The sequence below is a fragment of the Leguminivora glycinivorella genome, chromosome 11 (assembly GCF_023078275.1).
Source record: "Leguminivora glycinivorella isolate SPB_JAAS2020 chromosome 11, LegGlyc_1.1, whole genome shotgun sequence".
Classification (NCBI taxonomy): Eukaryota; Metazoa; Arthropoda; class Insecta; order Lepidoptera; family Tortricidae; genus Leguminivora; species Leguminivora glycinivorella.
In genome coordinates this window covers 5072180-5098810 of record NC_062981.1, presented here as the reverse complement: position 1 = coordinate 5098810, position 26631 = coordinate 5072180, and the positions used below count along the sequence as shown (strand labels likewise).

At 38.1% G+C, this 26631-nt stretch overlaps 1 protein-coding gene across 1 annotated transcript in view; it reads left to right on the top strand.

The window, feature by feature from the left end:
* Nucleotides 1-26631, top strand: part of LOC125230943 (chromosome transmission fidelity protein 18 homolog) — a 74542-nt gene that overhangs the window by 42255 nt on the left and 5656 nt on the right. The window contains exon 17 of the mRNA XM_048136241.1: nucleotides 16333-16387. Coding sequence (XP_047992198.1) covers nucleotides 16333-16387 — 55 coding nt within the window. The remainder of the gene's footprint in view (nucleotides 1-16332; nucleotides 16388-26631) is intronic.

The following is a 26631-nucleotide window of genomic DNA, read 5'->3' as shown; positions in this document are numbered from 1 at the left end:
CCCCTTCCCATAATCGTTTCAAAGGCCTATTTGGAACATGAATCCCGAAAATTCATATCTTACTCAATCTTGCTCTTCTGAAAGCACCCTTAAGCCTTTCTACGTATAACTCAAATACCGAAAAAGATATTAAGGGAAAATACTCCCGTTATCTGTGATACAGAAAGCAAGTAAATAGTGTAACCACAGAGCATATAATACTAGCACACCTCGGACACCGATCAAATATATGAAAGGCGCGTTTCTAGCACACATGCTAAGCTGAAGAGTGCGCTGAGGAACTGTACAACCTTGTTCCTCCGTCCCCATTTCACCATAGGACCACCAGACAATCGGCAATGCGGCATCGCTTCATGGTTAGTATTCCAAAAATACGCACTAAGCGTTTCGCTTCAACATTTCTTCTGCGAACCGCCAAGGAGTGGAATGCCTTGCCTGAGTCTGTGTTTCCGCATGAGTACAATCCAGGTCTCTTTAAAGCAAGAGTAAATAGGTATCTCATAGGTAAGCTTACCGCATCATCACTTACCATCGGGTGTGATCGTGGTCAAACGTCTACCTATTCATATTAAAAAAAAGCTCGTGTAGGTGAACGGGTACCATGCTTGTATGAGTGAGATATGAGAGGTCGACTGTTCGTGGTTTTGACAGGCTGTAACTGTGAGGTAACCGAGAGCGGGTGGGCGGCACTTTCAACGGGGAGCGGGAGTGGCCATACTGTACGATAGTACTCTTTATTATACTGTGATACTAGAGAGCGGACACGACGGACGTGTCACAGTTGTTAGCTCATTGAACATTGTATACACCCTGTTTTTATTGAATTCCGTTAACTTTAAGGAATGGTTCTTTAGACCAAATACAATTAGTTTCTCTAAGAAACTAGCATCTTAACTCTTACGGTTATCGAGTTATTAAAAAAATAAAAATAATTAAAATTTAAAAATTAAATTGTGGCGTAGGCGAGAGGCTGGCAACCTGTCACTGCAATGTCACAATTTTGTTTAATTTCAACCCCTTTTTGCCAAGAGTGGCACTGAAACTTGAGTAGTTCATGTGCTCTTCCTACCCCTTTATGGGATACAGGCGTGATTTTATGTATGTATGTGTATGTAAAAATAATTACTGAACACGTGTGTGCAGCCTTTACCACTTCCCAGTGTTATTTGTTTTGACATGTGCCGTCAATCACTTGACACTAACTTCAATATTATTCTTAAGGGTCTCTCACACTAATTAAATCATTTATTATGTATGAAAACGATGAACAATTTTTTCTTGCGAATTTAACTAAAAGTGTTATCTGGGTGGCTCCTGATAACGAACCTAAAGACATGTCGAATTTAACGAAAAAAAAAACAGGTGTATAGTTGTCGTTGTGTGCGTGCGTGAATACACGACTCGCTGGTCGTTCGCATGTACACAGCATGATGCACGTGTATTGCGCAACACCCCAATAGGAACGTCCGTCTAAAGGCACTGGTCCCACCGCGAGCTGGTAAGCTATGAGCTATCGGCTATAAAAACCAACAAAAGATATAATTACTCCCGTGTAAATAAAAGAGACACGGCGATGTTTATAGTTACTCGCCCAGCGGTGAGCTATCTCTATCTTTTGTTCGTTTTTATAGCCGATAGCTTATAGCTTACTAGCTCGCGATGGGACCAGTGCCAGCGTGTGTGTGGATTCAAAAACTTGCGACCGGCGTATCCAATACAAACCGCTCGCCATGTCCAATCTCCATCCTTCCTATATCTGTGTGTAACCGATATTTTTGGGCCTCTCCTGAATTGTTTATGTTCTTAAAGGCTATTTGTCCGGGGCATTGTTTGCTTTTATTGACCCCTATACGATAAAACCTCTGGCGTAAGTATATCAATAGAAAAACAATAGGTCGGGATAAACAAAGGGGGTAATAGAGCTATTAAAGGAGGCATGGATTTATGATAATAATGTTGGCGTTTAAGAAGTGTAACGCCTTTATAGGCCTTTTAAAGACCCATATGATGAAAATATCTGTTGTCAGGTCTTAGTAACTCAGGCCATAGAACCCATTGACAGTGGTACAAGGGGTTAAAGTATTGTCCTAAATAATCGATTATTCAAACTTTCAAACGTATTCTAAACATTAACAGCATTAACATTTCTCAAAATTTATAACATATGTATATACATACATAGATATTACAAATATCAATTTTGCGTAGGTACTTAATTCTAGTCGGGTACGAGTATCTGAATCTATCTACGAGTTCTATCGGGCTGTTTCGGGCAATATATTAAAGAAACGAGTTTAAAAAAAGCTGTTCTTTTTAACACCACTAAAACTGAGGGTTTAAAGAGGCTTGATTGAATTTCCCTTGTTTAACCTTCCATTCCTTAAAAAAAAAAAACTTTTATTATTAAAAACTGCAATCAATTTATTAAAAGCATTATAAAAACAGAATAAACTCACTAAATGGTAAAATATCGCACGCGAAATAAAACTGAATTGCCTGCTTGAATGTATCCACTCAGAGAGCCGGGAAAATTGCCCATTACGGCGTAATATCAGTGCCACAGCCGATGCCTTGACACCCATCATTCCATAAATAGGGAACAGAAGTTCTTAGGGTGATACATACCAGAGGTGGAGAGTGACCTTATTTACGTAATAAAATCCTTACTAATATTATAAATGGGAAAGTGTGTGTGTCTGTTTGTTTGTCCGTCTTTCACGGCAAAACGGAGCGTCGAATTGACGTGAGTTTTTAAGTGGAGATAGTTGAAAGGATGGAGAGTGACATAGGCTACTTTTTGTCTCTTTCTAACGCGAGCGAAGCCGCGGGCAAAAGCTAGTATGGAATAAATTAACAAAGCGGTCAAATATCGCATAAGAAATAAAACTCAATTTGAAAGCCCGGAAAATCGCTCATTATGGCGTTATGGCGGGTGTAGTATAGGTACCTACATATTCAGACGCGGGAACTGGCAATTTAAACTTATATACTCTAAAGTTATCATTTAAAACAAACCCTTTGAAGAATAATGAAAATGTGATGGAATTGGATTTGGCATAGTAATAAAGTGATAGCCCAAAATCTGTTGCAGTAACTCCACTGTCACAAAACCTGTGCTCGAAATCAATCGCCATCCATTCTTTCAAATATTTATCACAAACATATTTCAGGAGCGGATAACATTTTTCCGGGCGGGTGCACCAGGGGTAGTCACTGCGGGGTCCGCCCACAAACAATACAATCAGAACCAATCTGCCGCGCAAATAGGAAAATAGAGTGCGCGACGGAGCAGGGCCGCAGGCGGCCTGGAGAATAAGGCCCGGGTACATAGTGTGGGCCTAATAAGGGTTTCGTTTAACATGTAATGGGTATGACGAGTTGGTTAAGTAAATTTGCTGTTGATTGTGATAATTTGGGTTTGGTTTGGGCTTTCTTTCATGTAACGGTGATTGTAAATTGCGTATCAGGACGTTTATGATGGCTGACGAATGCAGATAAAGCATAACGATCCTCTGGAGACGCATAGCCATATTGGTATTAAAACATCTTGATAACATACCTATGATACAAGACAGCCTTTATCTGGTCAAATGAGTCGCTGGTACTAGGCTCGAAAAATAACCTTACCACAAAATTAAAATTTTGAAAAAACCTCCGACCGCGACACACACACACACACACACACACACACACACACACACACACACACATAAAGACAGACAGACAAACAGACAGACAGACAGACATACAAACAGACAGACACGTCAAACTTATAACACCCCGTCGTTTTTGCGTCGGGGGTTAAAAACTAGAATGAATGAAAAACACATTGTCATTTGTAACCGGATCTTCTGTTTCTGATGTATGGTCAAAAGACACAAGTACCAACGCGATCACGATGCCGCGGCAGATTGATGAGCTATGTCCCAATTCTGTTGAATCATCATTTGACCGACGTCTGCCACAACTAACCCTTTGAAACCACAATAGATGATACAACAAATATAAAATTATCTTCCCAACTCCGGCCCGCGCCGCAATTTTCCGGCGGTCATTTTTCATTGTTCGCAGTTGAAGCTAGGCGGGTATCTGCTATCTATTTGTTCGCGTAAATAGAGCGCTTGAGTTTATGAGCGCAGGGCTTTGGGGAGCGTAATGCAATTCGAGACTTTTGTATGTAGGTTTGGAGACAATGAGGACGTTTGGTGCCTATTGCTATTGGTGATTAATGATTAAACGAACTTACCTGAAGTGAAGTTCTATCATAATTATCATTATTATTTATTACATATATATTTATTATATGAATAATCAAGATATATATCTTTTATCTCCAGCAAAGACCTATATAACTTCTTAAAGACCGATAAAGTCTAAGAAAAAAACGTAGGTACCCCAAAACCATACAGAAAAAGGTACGGTGAGCTAGATGGCGATACACCTTTGGGGTACGCTTGGCTAGATGGCGCTAATATTAATATTTGACATTTTAAAACATATCAAGCTAGGAATATGGGCCAAATTGTCAAAACTGAGGTTCAAAAGTTTTAAGCTCGTGTCGAGAGATGGCAGTCTATGCACTGTGATTAGGTACACATTTTACTTTGACAGTCATTCTCTATAATACTCGATCCTCTTTGTCTCCAGTTACTAATCTCGAGGACGAGGCGCGAAGTATAATGGGCAAATGATGAACACTAAATCTTATTACTAAACGAAGCTTATCAGTGTAAACTATGCCGTTTATATTTGTAGCTAAATGACAAAAGTTAAAACTAGCCACTGTCAATTTTATTTGGACTTGAACCTGAAATTATGTCCCTTAACGTTACACTTTGATTTAAAGTCGTTGGTTGTTCATCAATCAATTTTCATTTAATAGCCGTTACGCGTTTAGTACTAATAAACGTGTCAAAACACCTCATCATTAAAATCTATCATGTAGATTGAAAAATTATAGGTAATAATCAATGTCAAACAAAACTATTTGCGTGAACAGTCAGGTAAAAACTACCGAACCCTGTAACAAATCTCCACAATACATCTTTCCCAACGCGATTTGCCCGCCATAATAAAGTTTCCAAGTAATCCCACAACACCTTCATTCTGATCGGGCATATCATCGCGTCGCGCGGTAACTTTTATGAGCGCGGAATTGTGTTTATGCGGGTAGATGTCGCGATTTACCGCCCGCCTACCCGCGTAATCGGAAATATTGCGCTGGAACGAGGTTGGTGTACGGTGTAGAGAGTGAGCGACGGCGGTTGTGTGTTCCAATTTTATTATACTTACGTGAAATCTTAAATCTAGATATTTACGATATTTTATTTATTCAAACATAAATTATATAGTATAACAGAATAGACCAAATAACTGTACAATTGTACAACCTTGCACCACACCCGAACAGTATTTTGGGTAGTCGGCGCCTTTAACACACTAGTAATTGGTTTCGTGTTGCCGTCCGCGGCTGATACTGTTTGCCTATCAATTTCGCGTCCCAAACTCGCTTGACCAAGGCTGACCCGATTGTCACTCGGTTTGGTATTGCGTCCGCGGCTGACATTGTTTGCCTATCAATTTCACGTCCCGCGTCCCAAACTCGCTTGACCAAGGCTAACCCGATTGTCACTCGGTTTGGTATTGCGTCCGCGGCTGATACTGTTTGCCTATCAATTTCACGTCCCAAACTCGCTTGACCAAGGCTAACCCGATTGTCACTCGGTTTGGTATTGCGTCCGCGGCTGATACTGTTTGCCTATCAATTTCACGTCCCAAACTCGCTTGACCAAGGCTAACCCGATTGTCACTCGGTTTGGTATTGCGTCCGCGGCTGATACTGTTTGCCTATCAATTTCACGTCCCAAACTCGCTTGACCAAGGCTGACCCGATGTCACTCGGTTTGGTATTGCGTCCGCGGCTGATACTGTTTGCCTATCAATTTCGCGTCCCAAACTCGCTTGACCAAGGCTGACCCGATTGTCACTCGGTTTGGTATTGCGTCCGCGGCTGATACTGTTTGCCTATCAATTTCACGTCCCAAACTCGCTTGACCAAGGCTAACCCGATTGTCACTCGGTTTGGTATTGCGTCCGCGGCTGATACTGTTTGCCTATCAATTTCACGTCCCAAACTCGCTTGACCAAGGCTAACCCGATTGTCACTCGGTTTGGTATTGCGTCCGCGGCTGATACTGTTTGCCTATCAATTTCACGTCCCAAACTCGCTTGACCAAGGCTGACCCGATTGTCACTCGGTTTGATATTGCGTCCGCGGCTGATACTGTTTGCCTATCAATTTCGCCGCTCGCCAGACCAAGACTGACCCGACGTCACTCGCTCTTGCCTTGCACCACACTCAAACAGTATTGTGGGTAGTCGGCGCCTCTAACACACTAGTAATTGGTTTGGTATCGCGTCCGCGGCTGATACTGTTTGTTTGCCTTTCAATTTCTCGTCCATACACTAGTTACTTCTCGATGGAATTGGTTTTGTATACTCTAGGATGGAATGGAATTCGGCGGATGCTAAAGCTGACGTGATATCGATCGCTCTGGAGCAAAAAGGCGTGCTCTTGTGTTGAAGGCCAAGACTCAATTTGGGTCATCGTGCCATCTTCAACGCCACTCACTCGTGCCTTGCACCAACCGTGGAGAGTATGCTGGGTAGTTGTAATAATATATCTGCACCGTATAGTATGTTCCTCGCACTCGCTACCTATAAGTACCTACTATCGCTCTTGCCTTGCACCACGCCCGAACAGTATTGTGGGTAGTCGGCGCCTCTAACACACTAGTAATTGGTAGTAGTGAATACCTTTTTGATTTTTGTCGAGCTCCGGATATTTCGACGCAGTTGCATGCATCATGATCACGGAAAACTGACGATGGCGGGTGGATGTTAAAGTTGCATAGACAGTGGTGTTGTTATAGTCTCTGATTTTTTGACCCATCCGTACAGGGTACGTACCCGAATGGCACAAACGCTCACGAAACACTTACGAAACGAAACGCTCGTAGATATTTATTTCTATCGCTCGTGCGTATTGACGCGACAGAGCCAGACTACCAGTCGCGGCGTTTCGTTTTCGTTTCGCATCGCAGAAATGCCATCCGGCTACTGCACATGGTATCACTCCGTTCGTGTTTTCGTTTATCGTCACTCGTTTCGAACTTCCTTTTTTCTGCACTTGTATCGTAATGTACTATTTTGTCATAGTAAATACATTCATGTTTCGGCGGGGTTATTCCGACATTAACAAACTTTATCCCGATGCAGTGTGCAGGTTACAGCCCCGTACATTTCAACATTTATTTCATAACGCAGTAACGCAATAAATTCCCGTCTTTCTCGCTGAATTCTCATCGGGCTCCGCTACGCCGCTACGAAGCTACGAGCCGCTACGGCACGTAGCACTGCATTGCGTAGACACATGTCTACGAGAAATGAGATTCCACTGCATTCGATTTGAGAATTTTGTGATAAAGTATTCTAGTATAGCGAGTAAGACGAAACTGACAATATTTGTGCTTGTTTTTGTTCTCATTCATCAAGCCGATACATGTATGGACAGGTACGGGCGAAATCCACGCGGAAATAATAATTAAGGGCATTTACAAAATTTGGGACCCAAAATTAGTGAAAATCGTTAAGAGGGGGTAGAGCAGGGAGAATTTTCAGAATCTGTCAAATTACCCCATTACACACACAAACACCCTTCACTCACACTACCTCAATTTACTGTGAAAGGTCAGTGACCCTTAATTTTTTTCAAGAGTGTTATTTTGAGTTTGTAGTCAACGACTGACCTCCTTCGAGAAATTAAAACTCTAAAAAGGGTAACATACAAGAAGACAGAGAAAGAATACGCGTCATCTAGCTTTCCTTCTCTGTTCATGTCTCATGTGAATTTAATTTACTTACCTAAATATGTAGATAACGTTCCTTACTCAGTTGATTGTTTACCTAGGTGTATTTCAAATTACTTTGCACTTCATTTTGCGTTACTTTTCTACATTTAGATAAAAAATCGTCAGCCTGCTTATCTCTGCAAAACATTAATCAAAGACGCGTGTGAAGGCCGATACCTCCAGGCAGACAATTATGGTCGCGTGATAAATGATAAAACATCAGGCTGTCCCTATCGCACTATTTGTAAGTGCGATAGGGACGGCACGATGTTTTTTATCTTTTATCGCGCGACCATGATTGCCCTGCAGGTCTTCAGAGGCCTGCACGGGAAGCATGGTCGCGCGATAGACGATAAAATATCAGGCCGTCCCTATCGCACTTACAAATAGTGCGATAGGGACGGCCTGCTATTTTATCACTTATCGCGCGACCATAATTGCCTGCCTGTGCTGCGCATTACGTATATACAGGTAGTATTAAAGACTATCAGATATTTTCTTTATTCTTTTTGGTCGTTAGGTTTTTTATCATTTATTTTAATACAAAAATAAAGCATAGTGTATAAAATTAAACCTAATGAATAGAGTACAGAGCTAGTAGCAGTCAAGTCAAAGACACAAAGAAAGACAAGGAATATCGACGCATATCTTATCCAATACCGATACCGCCATCGCCATCTGCATCTTCTCATCATCTGACTCTTGATCTTACCCAATTTCCGAGTCTCTTCTCTTAATTTCAGTTCCTTGAGTTGAAAATGTTGAAACTTATACTTAGTATTAAATAAAACACAAATACATATAAAAATCACAATATAATTTTAAATTATGGCTTAGGCCCTGTACCAGTTGTAGTCGCCACGTCTGTAAAGCCCCTTGTAGTTTCTTTTAAATGGCTAAATACCTAGATGTCATGTCATAAACATCTGTGATGTAACTGAAAATTAAAAAACATCGCTCAAAGATAAGGTTTAAATTAGCATGGCAAAAAATACAGTGCAGTCAAAATACCATCAAAATACGAAAAAGCATATGTCAATGTCAATATCACTGCCGTATGCCCTATTTCAGGCCATAAGGGCTGTTTTCTCAACATACATACATACAATCACGCCTGTATCCCATAAAGGGGTAGGCAGAACACATGAAACTACTTAGCTTCAATGCCACTCTTGGCAAATAAGGGGTTGAAAGAAAACGAAACTGTGTCAAATATGAAAAAATCTCAAAAGCAGAACTTTAAAAAGACTTTCTAGGAAAATTATTATTATTAGGGATAAGTCCGCCTACATTGTATATTACTGACTCTGTAACTGTGTCTCTTTTGTTTCCTTTATGTACAATAAAGCTTATACATACATACATACATTATTTTGAACTTGATATGTAGAACAATTTTTAAAAGTTGTACAAAAAAATCTGAACTAAGTTTGTAACTATATGAAAAGCATTTTTTATCTTAGATTGCATATTTTAGTATCGAAACGAATTTTCTTTCAAATAAAAAGAGAATTATTAGAATAGGTTGACGGTGTCTACCGTAAACTGGGGTTACATTGACCGATTTGGGAATTTAAACTTCTCTAGTTTCTACATTTAATGGGTATTTTTAACCATTAAATGTAGGAGTAAGAGAACTATAAATTCGAAAATTGGTCAACGTAACGTAACTAAGAAAGAAAAAAAATGGGACCATCAACTTTTTAAGTCTTTTCCTGCTAAAAATCTAAAAAGGTAACAAAATAATTGATATCAGGATTATTGTTTTCTGTCACGATGCCTGCACGTATCAAATGTTTCTTTTTAACCCAGTGGTTGACTGGTAGAGAATGCCTTAAGGCATTATGTCCACCATTTGTACTTAGTGTTTTATGTGCAATAAAGAATAAATAAATAAATAAAATAATGTACGCAGAAAAAAAATGATGTGATCAAACTTATATTGACCGGGATATAGACCGTGATTACCTTTTTGATTTTTGCCGAGCTCCCGATATTTCGACGCAGTTGCATGCATCATGATCACGGAAAACTGACGAACGCTGAAAGTGAACGCAGCCGACGCGCGCGAAGGAGGGTAGATCGCGCGCTGTCTATGCAACTTTAACATCCACCCGCCTTCGTCAGTTTTCCGTGATCATGATGCATGCAACTGCGTCGAAATATCGGGAGCTCGGCAAAAATCAAAAAGGTAATCACGGTCTATATCCCGGTCAATATAAGTCTAATGAAAATAACCGTGAATCATTCAAAACTCTTATGATGTGATCAAACTTAAACTGACATTGGGGTTACTTTGATACACTATATTTTTATAATGATAATCGAATGTAATCCCTTACAAAAGTATTTTATCTCAAGAAAAGATAAAAAAAATGGTTCACAGAGTCAAATATTACAACTATTTAACGCTATTTTGAGGTTACTTTGATCAAGAATAAAAATTACCATCTTCAAAAAACCAACTTTATTTGCAATTGTTTCAATATTTATCATAAGAAGAGATCCAATTATCAGCCTCAACTCAACAAGTACCGTGACATAATCAGACAATAATCAACTATGTGTCATTATGGTCAATGTTACCCCATGCAAGTGATCAAAGACACCCCACAGAGTAAATCATTAGTAGTAAATACCTAGTTTGACTTTATGATACAAAATTCAATACAATGGTATAGATAAACACATTTCTGGCAAGCTAATATTCACTGTGAACCTTTTTCTTTAATACCCACTTCGTTAGTTTAGAAGTTTATTTAAACATGAAAAATAGCAACAAAACTATGCTTTTATTTTGACACGTTATCCGCACTGCCCACGACAATACTTACTTATTCACCGCGTCAGAGCACCATCTAACTATAGAGGTTGGTTAAGGGTTATGATATGTGTAGATTTCATTACCGACTACTCATAACATATTAAATCCTTATTTTTTTGGTCAAATAAATATAATATGCTCGTGACAGGTCATATTTTGTTCGCAATCCAAAAGAGTCAACCCTAGCACTTTTCCCTATTCACCCCCTTCCCGACCCTATTCACCCCAACGTTAGGGTGAGCGAAAATTACTAAATAAAACGTCATATTTTCAAAGACAAACCAAAGTTCACACTGTCGGAAGATTTTTTGTGTAAAAAATTAGCATGGCACATATAAAAAAACTGCTATCGACGTTCAAAAGTCGGTTTTGGCTCTATTCACTATAAATTACGTTAGTTTATACCCGTTCCGACCCCATGAACCCAAAATCTTCAGAAAAGGATGTACTATGTAGCCCAATTTTAATTGGTATTTTGGAGGTAACTAGTAAAAATAATTTAGTTTTACAATTGTGCGAAAATAGATTCTCATTTGGCCGGTTTTTTTAACCTGGCCTGGTGGCCTAGTAGTAATAACGTTAGCTGCGTGAGCTGAAGGCCCGGATTCGATTTCCGGCTCAGCCACCGTGGGCCTTGTCGTTTTTTTCTTTCGTGTATGATATCTATTTAAATATATGTATGTATGTATGTGGACACTTTATTGTACAAGTACATAAGACAAGTTAGGACATAAAAATAAAGTATAGTTATGATGTACAAAGGCGATCTTATCCCTATAAGGGATCTCATCCAACCTTTGAGCGAATTGAAAATTTATTATTTATATGAACCTGAAAAAGAACAAATCAAAAATTATTCAATAAAATAAACTTTTTAACAAAAAAAAACTGCCTACCAGACCTGTTCGTCGCCTTGCTATTGCCTGTTTGCCCCACCCAACCATACACAGGCTGGTACCGACTCCAAAAATAATTGATTTGTTTATAATTTGGATGTTTAGATTATTGCAATACGATAAGAAATCTGAATTCAAAGGTTTTTTTTTGGATTTTTAGTTTCTCCGTGTTTTGTAACGCGCTTACTTTTGAAGGCGGTTTTAATTTTTTTTGTTAAAAAGTTTATTTATTTGTTGATTTTTAGTGGTTCCTATTGATATTATATGTATCAGTCCAAATATATGCACACTAGTAAAAGAATTATCCTTTAACTCCTAACCATTGAGGGGTTGACCTTCCATCATCAGGCGTAAATACTGGTGTACCTTTGAAAAATACATTAAAAACATTACATGTGCCTATAACATTTGAAGAGTTCCCTCGATTTCTCCAGGATCCCATCATCAGACCCCGACTTGGTGCCAATGGGACCATCTCGGGGTTATACCCGTACGATCAAAAAAAAAATTTTGAAAATCGGTCCACAATTCTCGGAGATATCGAGTAACATACATACAACAAAAAAAACATTCAGTCGAATTGAGAACCTCCTCCTTTTTTGAAGTCGGTTAAAAATAATTTTATTTCTTCCCTAGTTGTATAGTTTCATACTTATGATTTTTATTTTAAAGTAATCCGTTTATATTATAGCAACCATGGGTGATTTTTGCGGACTTAAGTAGAAACGTAGAGGTTGACAGAGGTGTGATTAATATTTCTAAGTGTTAATTTCTTGTATCTAGTCTAACTACGAAGCAATACATTGACGTATAAATTGCGTCCATATACAGAGAGGTCATTCATAAAAATATCACTTTAGGTAACAAGTTATATATCTTTTATACAATGTGACAAGCATTGACCATACATCCCAATTCACCCCTCATCCGACCCTAATCCCCCCCTTCGTAAACCTATTCACCCCCTTTGCGACCCGATTCCCCCCATTCCTGATCCCATTCACCCCTCAGGCCGTGGATATTTATTCATCCCGTAAAAATTCCCCAACACAGTTGCATCGCTTTCTTCATGAAAACCATTATAAAAATGAAAATATGTCTTATGATTTTCTGTTATACATAAACTTTAGAAGTGTATACACATTCAAAAGGATAATGAACGATTAAAATAAGTAAAAATCCAATAAATTTTAACGTCAACTTTGACAGACATGAAACTGTAAATATATTACTTTCCTACTTTGATTGCGGAAAATAGAAGGAATATGTCAAGAAATATAATAACATTATATACCCCGGAACCCTTTTCACCCCAAATTACGGTATTTATTAAATTGTCATTATGTAAAATGTCGGAAACTACGGAACCCTACACTGACGCGCTCTTGATCGGTTTTTCTTCTTAATGCTATTTAAGAGATAATAAAAAATTACACCTCCCAATTTATAATAAGTTTTTTTTGCAAAAATTTCATTTTTGGCACAAGCTATTATCGCCGACTTTACCTTTCTTTCAACAATCATCTATTGCTCTCCGAGACATTTCTAAAAAACCCTGACTCAATGGGGATACGACGTTTCATAACAGAGTTCCTATGATCACCTTTCTGCTCCATCATCAGATTAGTAAGTAAGTAAAAAGTAAGTAAGTAAGTTTATTTGCGAAGAATAAGTAGGTACATTAGTGTCTTAGTTGGTAGGTGACATTTGGTTGCTTATTCTGCTATTTGTGCTGTTGTATTTGTATTAGCTCCATGATACCATAATATTGCATTGTCACTTGATTTACACATGTGTGCAAAATTTCAGCTCAATCGGAAACCGAAAAGTGGGTCAAATTTAGCTTCTACGTTTTGACTCAAACTAACATACCTACTAACAAGGCACGTTGAATAAAAACTTGTATAAAGGCTTCTGATACTAGATTTGCAATAAGTTTACTTGTCATAATTTAAGAACAGATGAGACAGACATATCCAATGACAAGTCTACACCGTTTTCATGAACTGTCAAATCACCTCATACAACTTACGGCTGTAAGGCAACCAGGTAGGGTTTGTTATTGCACTTTAATAACATATTAATGATTTCTATCCCGTAAGATATATATTTGCTTAAACAATGGATAGATATTTATGCGGATGAGAGTGAGTGTAATTTAGGTTTTTATAAGGAATCAAAGCAAAAATTTTTAAGCGACCCGATCAGATATTTATCCGGATAAGGACCCTCTCACATCTACCGTCTTGCGATCGTAGCGTCGGGCCAACTGTATGGCTAAGCCGGGCTGACGCGGCGTCTTTTTCCATACAGTTGGCCCGACGCTACGCTCGCGAGACGCTAGAAAGAGAGACGATGTTTTTGACGGTCACGGAGCATCACCAATTTTTGCCGGGAACATGTCATATACTTATGGCCCCCTATAGAAAATCTGATATTTTTGCACGGCCGTTCATAGTCATTTTATGCTGGTCACCAGCTGGTATTCCATGAATATTTGGTCTAGTTGAGTGGAGAAGTGCCATTTAAAACAAGCGCTTTCTAAACAACGATGTATTTAGGTACTTTATAATTATTATTGTTTTCAACTTACGGTTACGTGTTCGCGGTATGCACAGAGTAAATCTTTAATGAAATTGAGACATTGTTTTATATATACAATTAAATTTGAACCAGAAGCACTATACCTATACCCGCTCGCATTCCCTTTTTTTCTATTCTAAGTAAGAATCGATTAATAAGTATCTAAATATGTATGGATAAATTAAATTGTAATTGTTTACATACAACCTGTGAAGTTTGGTTGACAAAATTTGACGTAGGTGCTGTCATATATATTTTTAAAATGACGTACTGTTAATACCAGCGTAATGAAAATGTATTCCAATGAGTAAAAGAAAACATGAAACTTTTTTCAATTTAACCGAACTAGAATGAAATCATTTATACTCATTCGGTTGTGTTCGTTATTTTCTTTAATAATGTGATATATTTTTATTTATTTTTTATGCACAAGCCATGCACCTTTAAACTTTAAATGAGATTGGATCTCCACCTGACATATTTGATTTACCCTATTTATTTTGAGCACAGTTTTACACTGGTATGGTTTTTCGTGTACGTACACTATTTTCTGTCAAAATATTTGTCAAATTTAATTGTCAACACGGAGCGACCGGCGACACGTCTGCCTCCGATGAGCCGCTCACGGCGTCTAATCGAAAGGAGAATTCTGACAGCAATGGCGAATGTATGGAAATTTTACGATAGTTTAAATTTAAGGTAAAATTTCTGTGTTGCCTTTGAGAGGAAAAATATAAAAAACCTCAAAACTTCTAGTCCATTTATCTGGCTTTTAGAATCACTTAATGTTATAACTAAAGTATTGAATTTTTTTAACAAAGTTTACTAAACGGCGACATACGTTTTTCTCATTTTGGGTCAACTTTGCGTGGGTTTATTTATTATACCCTTAATAATTAGAGATTCTGAATAGTCAAAAGTTGTAGACACACTCTTTAAGATAATAACTACATTTATTTTATTTCATTTGATTGAGAAATGTGAGCAGCATTTGTTAAACGCCGAATGCTCTTTTCGAGGATTTCGTACGACCCCCTCTTAACAAAAATTAACTCGTTGTGAGTTTTGTGACGACAATTAAGCACAAAATCTGTCTAATATTTAACTTTTTTCACGTTCTGAATGTAGATTCTCGCTTAAAGTTTATGTAATTAACACAAAAATAACATATTTTTTTGAAATTTCTTGCTTAATTTTCGTCACAAAACTGACAGCGAGTTAATTTTTGTTAACAACTTTCGCTAATTTTGGGTTCCAAATTGTGAAGTACATAACGACATAATTGTAAATGAGTTTGGTGTCTCTTACATACTCGTATCTAATCGCATTGCAATAACAAGTTATCATGGCAAGGTCGCCATGTAATAACAAAATTATGAAACCGCCACCAGCTTTTTTGAATTTGTAGAGTTGATCTTGTCACATGTCCTGAAAACTCTGTATGTGAAATGCAACCTCAGACCTAAAGCACACGAGAGCGTCACGCCCGCGGCATTTGCGTGTACAATTAGAGAAGTCGTCTCGCCGATGTTGTTACTCGCGATGTCATTAGTGTCACGTCGTTAGTGTCAAGTGGGTGGCCGCGGTTAGTGTCGCGGCGAGAGGTGCTTGGCGCCGTCAGGTGTGTTGAGTTCTTTAGTCGTAGAATGCCAGATACGACACACTGTAGTAAGTAAATCACGAATGAATTTATTGACGAATTCGCCATGCACTGATAAGATTGATAAGCCTGTATGAAGACCTCTTTTAAAGCATTTTAAAGGCGAAAACGGTCGAGAAGGGAACGCCTTTATCTTTTGTACCAAAAGAAATAGAGTAGTATAACATTGTCAATATTTAAATTTATAAGTAGATAATGACTGGCTTGGATGTGACTTGAACACTACTCTGTCGTCTGAGCCCCCAGGCACAGCACAAGATCTCTCTGGCTGGGGTGACAGAACGCTGAAGTATCAATGAAGTCATTTTCTAAATACTTTTCAATTTACTCTAAGCCTAGTGGCAATGATTGGTGCAGACGTTTCTGTATGTTAATAAATAATTTAGTAGATATTTACTTTAAGTTACTATTCAAATTGAGGTGTGATCATCTAATGAATTACTGTAATATTTGTTTCAGGTACACAAGGATTTCTTCGGGCGCATAGTACCGCTGTCTCAGGTGCAAAGATCAGGTAAGGAAAGAAAAAAATGCAATTAAAAAAAACGTGTCAGGAGTCTCCGCGCGGAAGAAGTGAAACTTCGTAATATGGAAATATAAATAAGAAAGGTTATTTAAAAATTCGAGTTTGCAACACTGAGAACTTGCAGCGTTAAACACTTAACGCTCATTGACAGCGTCACTGACACAAACGTTAAACGCTATCGGTTGGAAGTCGCATTGGAAGTTTCACTTCAAAAACGCGTCAAAGTTCTTTCCTGAGTCTGTCGCTATTCAGTAATGAGCAAAACGCCCTTCAAAAAGTTTTAACTCCTAACATAAACCGAAATTGTCGTAATCCATAACGGTAATCTGCGTCGCGCCTTTCGTCCGCCGATTCCTCTCAATTATAGAAACATGAGATATTAAATAAAACAAATTTCCCATACTTTTGGCTTGATACCCGCAGATGAAATAGAAATATAAATATATTTATTAGTACGTTGTTCCTGGAAAGTTATGTATGAAAATCTTGGCATAATTAATGGAAGATTTTTTTTTACTGGGATATGTACATTATAGGCCGAAGTTATTTTTCATCAACCCTCCTCATCCCTCCTCCCTCTGCGTCACTCCTCTTTCCCCCCTTAAATAGCCGAAAATGCGGTTTTTCTCGATTTCTGACAAAACCGTTGAAGATACAGAAAAAGCGTGTAGGAACAAAGAAATCCTTAAGAGGCCTTATTCCTAAAGATGAGCGTTTTTTGCAAAATAGAACCTTTTTTCATTCAAATTATAAAGAAACTATAAATGATTATTAAAAAAATGATAATGTTCCTAAAAGTACATATCTTAAGCTAGAAAGTCAATTGGTACTACTTTAAAATATGTCTTTTTATACTTCCGAAAAATCAGTTTTTTCGGAAGACGTTTTCAAATTTCGTAGTGGAATAGCTCGTTTAGAATCGTGATTGTGCTGTTAAAAATGTTATTTGGGGTAATAAATGATCACAATCCTATTTGTTATATCCTGTACGAGTTAGCTAATACTTTGACATTTTAAGATTTACTTGAAATGGTGGATAAATAACCTTCCGTATCCTCCCCATTTTTTCGATAAAAAGAGGTTTACATTATGTATTTTTCCTGCGATTCCTGCATTTTTTGTAACTCTTAAATAATATTATCCTAAACTAGAACTTCTTATTGACCTATAAAAAAAAAATCATACATATAAGACATACCTTTCTGTCGATAGATATGTTTTTAAAACACCTAAAATTCGAATAAAAGACACTGTGCTAACGCGAGCCCGCTCAGTCTGCGCCGAGCGCTCGAAGACAACGGACCTGCGTTTGATCGTCCGGCGCACCTAGCTTTCGTAAGCAGCTCGATAGTTCCGAGAAGTGCCGTAAACTGCGACTAAACAAATCTTGATCCTTTTTACACCTTATGCAATTTTAGCATTCGACATGCTTTTCATATGATTTTGGATTTTAAGTTATACGTGAAGTTTGTTGAGAGTTTGAATTATTATTATATTTTGGGACCAGGATGAGGTTCTGGTTCTCATGATGATGGAGTCAGGCAGGAGATGTTCAACAGAACTGCTATTCTACTTATCATAACTCCACCATGTTTGGGCTCATTAGATTTGGGCTGATGAGCACCATCGATCTAGATGAGGTCCAAGGTCTCATGATGGAGTCAGGAGGTGGTCAACAGAACTGCTATTCTCCTCATCATAACCCCATCATGTTTGGGCTCATTAGATTTGGGCTGACGAGCACCATCGAACTAGATGAGGTCCAAGGTCTCATGACGGGGTCAGGAGGTGGCCAACAGAACTGCTATTCTCCTCATCATAACCCCATCATGTTCGGGCTCATTAGATTTGGGCTGACGAGCACCATCGAACTAGATGAGGTCCAAGGTCTCATGATGGAGTCAGGAGGTGGTCAACAGAACTGCTATTCTCCTCATCATAACCCCATCATGTTTGGGCTCATTAAATTTGGGCTGACGAGCACCATCGAACTAGATGAGGTCCAGGGTCTCATGATGGAGTCAGGAGGTGGTCAACAGAACTGCTATTCTCCTCATCATAACCCCATCATGTTTGGGCTCATTAGATTTGGGCTGACGAGCACCATCGAACTAGATGAGGTCCAAGGTCTCATGACGGGGTCAGGAGGTGGCCAACAGAACTGCTATTCTCTTCATCATAACCCCATCATGTTCGGGCTCATTAGATTTGGGCTGACGAGCACCATCGAACTAGACGAGGTCCAAGTTCTCATGATGGAGTCAGGAGGTGGTCAACAGAACTGCTATTCTCCTCATCATAACCCCATCATGTTTGGGCTCATTATAAATATGTGGAAGGTCGTTAATAATAATAAATGTTTTATTAGGGTACCCCTACATGTAAAGAGGGGACAGATATTTTTTTTTATCCACTACTTTTTTTTTATCTGTATTCATATACATTCAATAATTTTTTTTTTTAATGGTCCAGTAACAACGGAGATATCGAGGAACAAAGATAAAAAAAAAAAATAAACATACAGACGAATTGAGAACCTCGCCTCAAATCTCTCAGATTTGAGGCGACGGTTAAAAAGTGACACATCATGAGCAGTTCCAATGCACCAAATGTCACTGTTCTGGACGTAAGTGCATGCTGTTCTTATAAAAATATGAAAGTCATTATAACTGTGATAATTTCCGAAAATATTAATATTATCAAAAAACGATCTTAGTAAACCCTTAGACTTATATTGACCGGGATATAGACCGTGATTACCTTTTTGATTTTTGTCGAGCTCCCGATATTTCGACGCAGTTGCATGCATCATGATCACGGAAAACTGACGAAGGCGGGTGGATGTTAAAGTTGTATAGACAGCGCGCGATCTACCCTCCTTCGCGCGCGTTTGCTGCGTTCACTTTCAGCGTCACCACTGGTCGCGTTCACACTCGATGGTCTGTCCAAACACACTACACTCACAGTGTCACTACGTTTGTTCAATTCTGACTTCACCGGCCAAAGAAGCCATTCAGAGAAGCCATTGAGATTCACAAATATAAAAATTTCAATCGTGAGGATGGCTTCAAACTATCTAATGTATGGAATCCAGTGATTTGTTTGTGTAAAAAACCGGTGAAGTCAGAATTGAACAAACGTAGTGACACTATGAGTGTAGTGTGTTTGGACAGACCATCGAGTGTGAACGCGACCAGTGGTAGCGCTGAAAGTGAACGCAGCCGACGCGCGCGAAGGAGGGTAGATCGCGCGCTGTCTATACAACTTTAACATCCACCCGCCTTCGTCAGTTTTCCGTGATCATGATGCATGCAACTGCGTCGAAATATCGGGAGCTCGACAAAAATCAAAAAGGTAATCACGGTCTATATCCCGGTCAATATAAGTCTAATGAAAATAACCGTGAATCATTCAAAACTCTTAGTAAACCCTTATTCATTTTTAAATACCTATCCAAAAATATATCACACGTTGGGGTTGGAATGAAAAAAAAATCAGCCCCCACTTTACATGTAGGGGGGGGGGGGGGGGTACCCTAATAAAACATTTTTTTCCATTTTTTATTTTTGCACTTTGTTGACGTGATTGATACTAAATTTCAGCTTTCTAGTGCTTACGGCTACTGAGATTATCCGCGGACGGACGGACGGACGGACGGACGGACGGACGGACGGATGGACAGACAGACATGGCGAAACTATAAGAGTTCCTAGTTGACTACGGAACCCTAAAAAACAGAAATCACTATTAAACTATTCTCTAATTTCAAGTTCCTAACTAAAATTTTCCTAATAAAAAAAACAAATTGATCCCGCTACAAACTTTCACCCCCTTTTTCCCTCTACTAGGGGTGTAAATTTTCATAATCGATTCTTATCTCTTCGAAATTTTGTTAATGCAATCTATACAAATTTCGACTTTCTAGCTTTCGTAGTTTCGGCTCAGCGGTGTTGGTTGTTGAATCAATCAATTAGGAAACCTGAATTTATATATGTACATGTAGACTAATACTATACTTTTACTACATTCATATACCTTATTTACTACTACCATACCATGAATATGAAATTAAATAAAGAGTCCCCATATAAAATTGAAAATTATGTTATTAGCAATTTAATTCAAAACTATCAAGATTATTCGTGTCTGCGTTGAAACGCGCGTTGAGTTGCCGGTGCTCGCGTACCGAGCGCCAACGCCATCTATCGATGGCCGTTTCGTGAAATTGATGAGCGCTCTAAGGAATAAGGGGTCTTAATAAATTTACTACAAATCATTCATTAACACTTTGGTTCTAGCACTTATAGTTTTCGCGTGGTCCATCACGAAAGTTGGCCCTTTCCTGCAATTTTCTTTAATGAATGTTAAGTTTTCGCTCAAAATGCATACGAAATCGTCGAAATTTGTTTGATATTACTAAAATATTATGAAATGTTGATGAAAAATAACTTCGCTCTATAACGTACATATTCCAATTAAAAAAAAACTTCCATTAATTATGCCGTAATTTTAGCTAATTTCCCCGTTCAAGTTGCAAGAACATAGTTTTGTTACAGTCAGTGTGGTGTTACATTTAAGAAGGTCCTTATGTTCACCCTATGATAGGCATGCAATATAAAGCTAACATGCAAAAATAGTTCTATTAAAAACATAAATAATTTAAAAGTACCTATATCACTGTGATAAAGTCGTAAGGGAATTTTGAAATACAATATAATTTTAGAATTATCGATTTAATTTAGCAGATGGGTTCTCTAGGAGGGTTAGGTTGCTTTAGAGAACCGAAGCCTAATAGACAACAGAAGTAGCAGCCCACGTAGTAGGGTACCCATACAACGTCACAATCGCTTACGCTCATTTCCTTATCGTAACTACATCTCTTAATCGCTCGTATTGGCATGACAGAGCCAGTTGCCTTTCGATAGCCACGTTGCGTCAACGATTGTCACTTCAGCTAAGGCGTGCGCCTCTTAAATCAAGGAACGAGATTTTTTTTCCACGATATGCCTCTTACGAAATGGTAACACTATGGATTTTTTCCGAAATAAAATTATTGAATTGAATTGAATATCGCTCTTCCGTCGCGGACACATCTCTAACATCTCTTATTAATCATAGTAGCTTTGTACTTTGTATAATTTATTGAAATTAATTTCCATAGAGTATTACCTAGTCTGTTAATATTTTTTGATGAATACTTTTGCATGTTAAATTGTATCTTGTTTTTTAATGCATGTTAATTATAAGATGTAATGTTTTGAAAAGAAGTGGCCCGCCGAGTTTCTTGCCGGTCACATAGTGGATACGCCCCTCCAACTGAGGGGGGACCGAAATCTTCTCGAGGCTGAGGCGTAGGATTAGAGCCGGGGTAGCTTTATTTGACGTTCATATGCGCATTGTAATTGTGCCTATTTGGAAAATAAATATTTCATTCTTTCTTTCATTCTTCCGTATTGCCGTGACAGAGCCCGTTGCGTTTTGGTCGCCACGTAGCGTCAGCGATTGTCATTTCGGCTAAACCTTCTTGAATCAAGAAACGAGATTTTTTTTTATTTTCCACAATATGCCTAATCTTACAATCGGCCGACATATAATACCAATATAGCATTCCCCAACCGTCTTTATCACATAACGTTAATCTCCGTCGCGCGGGGCCTATTACTCTCAATTACGGCAGCGAAAGGGTTGTTAATATTCATTGGCGCGCCGCCGCCGCCTCGCGCACCTGAGCCGATCCGACGATCGGGGGGGTTAATAGATTGCCGAATTGTTTTTGAGTTAACGCGGTTAGCACACTGCGTGACTGGTTTATATCATGACCATCTATTGTAAAGTGCGATAGATGTTTAATTCACTTGTTTATTTATAGTATATTATATAACGGTAACGTTATGAAGGCTATAAAAGTTGAGTACCGCGGTTAGGCCACGAAGGCTTGCCGAGTGGCCTAAGTAAGGTACGAGACTTTTATAGCCTTCATAATGTTACGATTGTATACTATACTTTTTCTACGACAGCCACATACATACCTATTCGAGAATAATAAAATGGGTTAGTTACTTACTTCATGTAATGAATGGGAATATTTGTGTGGATCGTCGTAGCATTGAGTATTCTGTCCACAATGTTGATGGCGAGAACTTGTTGCACAATTCTTCAAAATATGCCAACAACGCCGTTTCAGAGAAAGTTGAAACATTTTTTTGCAATTTCCATGTCAAAACAATCATAACATTTTTGGTACGCTTTATCTGACTTTTCATGTAAGAAATTGTCAGTCACTTTGAGCGCCCATAGCCTTGATTTCTTCGGAAGTGCATTTTTCACCAGAATCACTCATAATTACTTATGTTTTTGCACAATAACGTCGAATTAAAACAAACTACACACCACCGAAATAGTTCAAATAGTTTCGTGATAAGTTTACAAATGTCAAACATACCATAGACAAGAGAAATAGAAAATAAGCCGGTTTTCAATTACGAAAAATGTGGTTGCGTTCAAGAATATTTAAATGTCGAATGTAAAATTATTGGATAAACTTATGATTTTTACCTTTGTTTTGCAATATCTAATATGTAAAACGCATTTAAGTTTATTTTTTCATCTTGATTTAAATTATGAACCTAAATATTATATTATTTATTAAAAGTTACTTATTACTGTAAATGAAAACATACCTGATAAATGGAAGTTGTGCTTTTAAAAAAAAATTAACAGAACTCCTATATTCATATGATTACTGCTAGCAGTAATCCTATGAACCTATAGACAAATAGACTTTCTCATCGTTACTCAAATGAACTTAATTTGGATACCGCTGACAATAATCTAATTGACAGATTTAAGTGCTGGAGTAGAAAAACATATTTATAGTCAGTGTAATTAAAACTGTGAAGTTAGTAGACAGGTTGCACTTTAAGCATCGCCCAGAAGTCACAGGGTAGTTCAGGTAGATGGACAACTCCTATGGATGTGATAGAATTCGTTAATAAAAATTGCGTTAATTTCCCAAATTGTACGTATACCTCAATTAAATATGTAATAGGAATTGTTTGACCAAAATTTGTACATTAATTAATATTTAGTATTGATTAAAGTGGAACGATGGCCACGCAATGGTAAATGCTTTATTTTCGTTCGAATCGGAATACAAGGACCACTGAGCTACTTAAATAAGATTATTTTCATACGTTTTATTGAAGAAAGCTACTGATATTGATAGCGTATAATGCCAGAAAATTAAAGTAGGTACATTAAATATCGAATCAATCCATTACGTCCGCTCATAATACCTCCGCTTCGTCGGTATGTAATCTATTATGTAACTCATTTATATAACAGGAACAATAACAATTATTCATCATCAAATCCTTGTCTTCTAAATCGCCTCTGAAGCCCTTACAATCTACAAATTCCTATAAGCACATAATCATATCGCCAAGGCATATTCCTATTCGTCACCATTTTGAAACGTCATAAATCCCGCGGATTCTCATGAATATAGTCCTATTCAAGATTAAAGTGGACGGACGATCTGATAACACCTAACCATACAAACGTAGTGCTGGTTTTACTCTAAAGATTAACATTATTAAAAATATATGGACATTGCCAAATTTTTTAGAGTTGCCAAGAGTGGCACTGAAAATTGAGTAGTTTTATGGTGTACAGGCGTATTTGTATGTATGTATGTATGGTATACATATTGGCTTGATTTTTTTTCCTAGCCGAATTAATATTTAATTTTTGAATCCGTTAATATAATGTGATGTGAAGTTATGTAATAATTGGGCTATATGACCATGAGTGGAGCTGATGCTAGATTACTATGCTGCTTCAATCATCTGTTCCTCTTGTGTTAAGTCCATTCGAAAAAGTGATGTAAAAGTAAAAGTTTATGTATGCCCCTAATGCCTCATTTTGCATAAGATTTTGGACAGCGCACCAAGCGGGAATTTTGGGAAAAAGCTAAACAAAATAAACTCTTTCAAAAACGAAACCTAACGTTTTAATAATGAAAAGTTCAGTAGGAGCTCCGAATATATTATGTAGGTACAAGGCTTAATGAATGTAAGAATATTTTGCATAGCGACATCTTAGAGAGGAAAATGGGTCTTATGTTTTGTATAGAGAGACGGTCTCTTCTTAAATTAGCAGAAACCCCCCACCACCCCCATCGTTAAGGTGACTGGTTAATAATCTCAACGCGATCGGTAATGGGATTGAAAGTAAATTCACTCGGCGTCTACATTGTTTCTGGCGTACAGTCGGAGATGCTTAATATTTAAATCCGATTCCGGCGCTCATTATACTGCGGGGAGGCTAGGATTGGTGTACGGTGAGAAGTGAATCCTTAAAACAATGTCTATATTAACACCGTTATGTTTTAAGTTTTGATATCGTCTAACGAAGTTAAAAAGCGTTTTTAGTTTTAAAAAAATGTGGCGCGATGGCGGTGATAGTAATATCTAACGCCGGGACAGCAGTGTACTTTATATGCCTTTGGCTAGTCTGTAGCCAAGAGTAAGCCCATTTATAATAATAAAAAAATGTATGATATTGAAATAGCTACCTATAGACCGTAGTCGTCACTAATAAAGGTGACAAATTTGAAAAATGCAGTTGAATTTCGCGCCTTTTTTTTATTATTATTTTATTTATTTTTATGAAATAAAATAAAAATAAATAAAGTAATAATAAAAAATATATGATATTGAAATAGCTACCTATAGACCGTAGTCGTCACTAATAAAGGTGACAAATTTGAAAAATGCAGTTGAATTTCGCGCGTTTTTTCTGTGGCACGTTTTGCTTGACCGTCAGTACCGTCACCAAGTATACATATATTTCATTTCATTTTTTTTTTAATTATAAATGGGCTTACTCTTGGCCACAGACTAGCCAAAGGCAAAGACGTGGCCTACGATGGAGTGAGCTCGCCCAGAAGATGCCTGTTCACTCTTGATTTGAAGATTGCCGGGTTATATGAGCTCGGAAATATAGCCGCCGGTAAGGAATTCCACTCCTTGGCAGTGCGCATAAGAAAAGAAGAAGCAAAAAAGCGCTTCGTGCGAATTCGCGGAAAAAATAATTCATAATGACTTGTTAATTCTCAAGTTCTCAATAAAAACAATTGAAATCCTCAACACATTTCAAATTGAGAAATCTCATCGTACTCCCAGTTGATTAAAAAGTCCCAAATCAAATAGTCTCACTGCAGAATGAGACCAAGTTGTAACGAGCCAGCGCGTAAATTAATTGTTCCCGGCCCCTCGCCGCGGGCGGCCGGGAAATCGACTTTGCTGTTTGATTCCACTGTTTATTGTAATATGTGTGATGATTAGCGTAGTTGAGGGGGTTTAACCGAGTGTTATGGTGGATATTATGTACATTATAATAGAGATAGAGATTAGAAATTGCCGGCTATGTAGTCAATAAAATAATGGACTGACAATCCCCTTTTCATAGAGGTATAAATGTTCAAAAATATGAACTTAACACTAAATAAACCAAATAAATTTATTGATCTGGGAAATCGCTAACGCCGCACGGGGGTTGATATGCATTAGGCATATATATCAATATCATGTAGCTTAGGTTGTGCTCGTTTAGTCGACCGACTGACAATTTTTTTACAAACCACTTTTTTAAGGGAAGAATTAGTGAAGTAAATATTATGATGAATATGGATTATTTTATTCGACCTTATTACAAATTCGTATTAAGCACGCGCTATTTAAACAAAAACCAACTTAAAATTAACCTATTCTCTATCACCGGAAAGCACTTACAGCTAACACAGGGAATAAAAAAGCGTATGTTAATAAAGAATATGCATTATGTAACGACATCTAGCGCACAATGGAGTAATTAACTAGCGCAAACACTCCCGGCGCCGTTTTATATGACTTTGTACATAGTCATCCGTACTGCCGGCCTAGCCAACGCGATAAGCGTCGACGCTACGCGGAGATTGAAACGCTGTCTGGCTCTGTCGCGGCACTACAGCCGGCCTTGCCGAAATGAAGATCGTTGACGCTAGACGCCAATACGGAAGAGCGATAGAGAATAGAGATAATTAGCTACGATAACGATATTATCATCTTTTGACGACCGGTCTGGCGCAGTCACTACCGATAGTGACCCTGCCTGCTAAGCCGCGGTCACGGGTTCGAATCCCGGTAAGGGCATTTATTTGTGTGATGAGCACAGATATTTGTTCCTGAGTC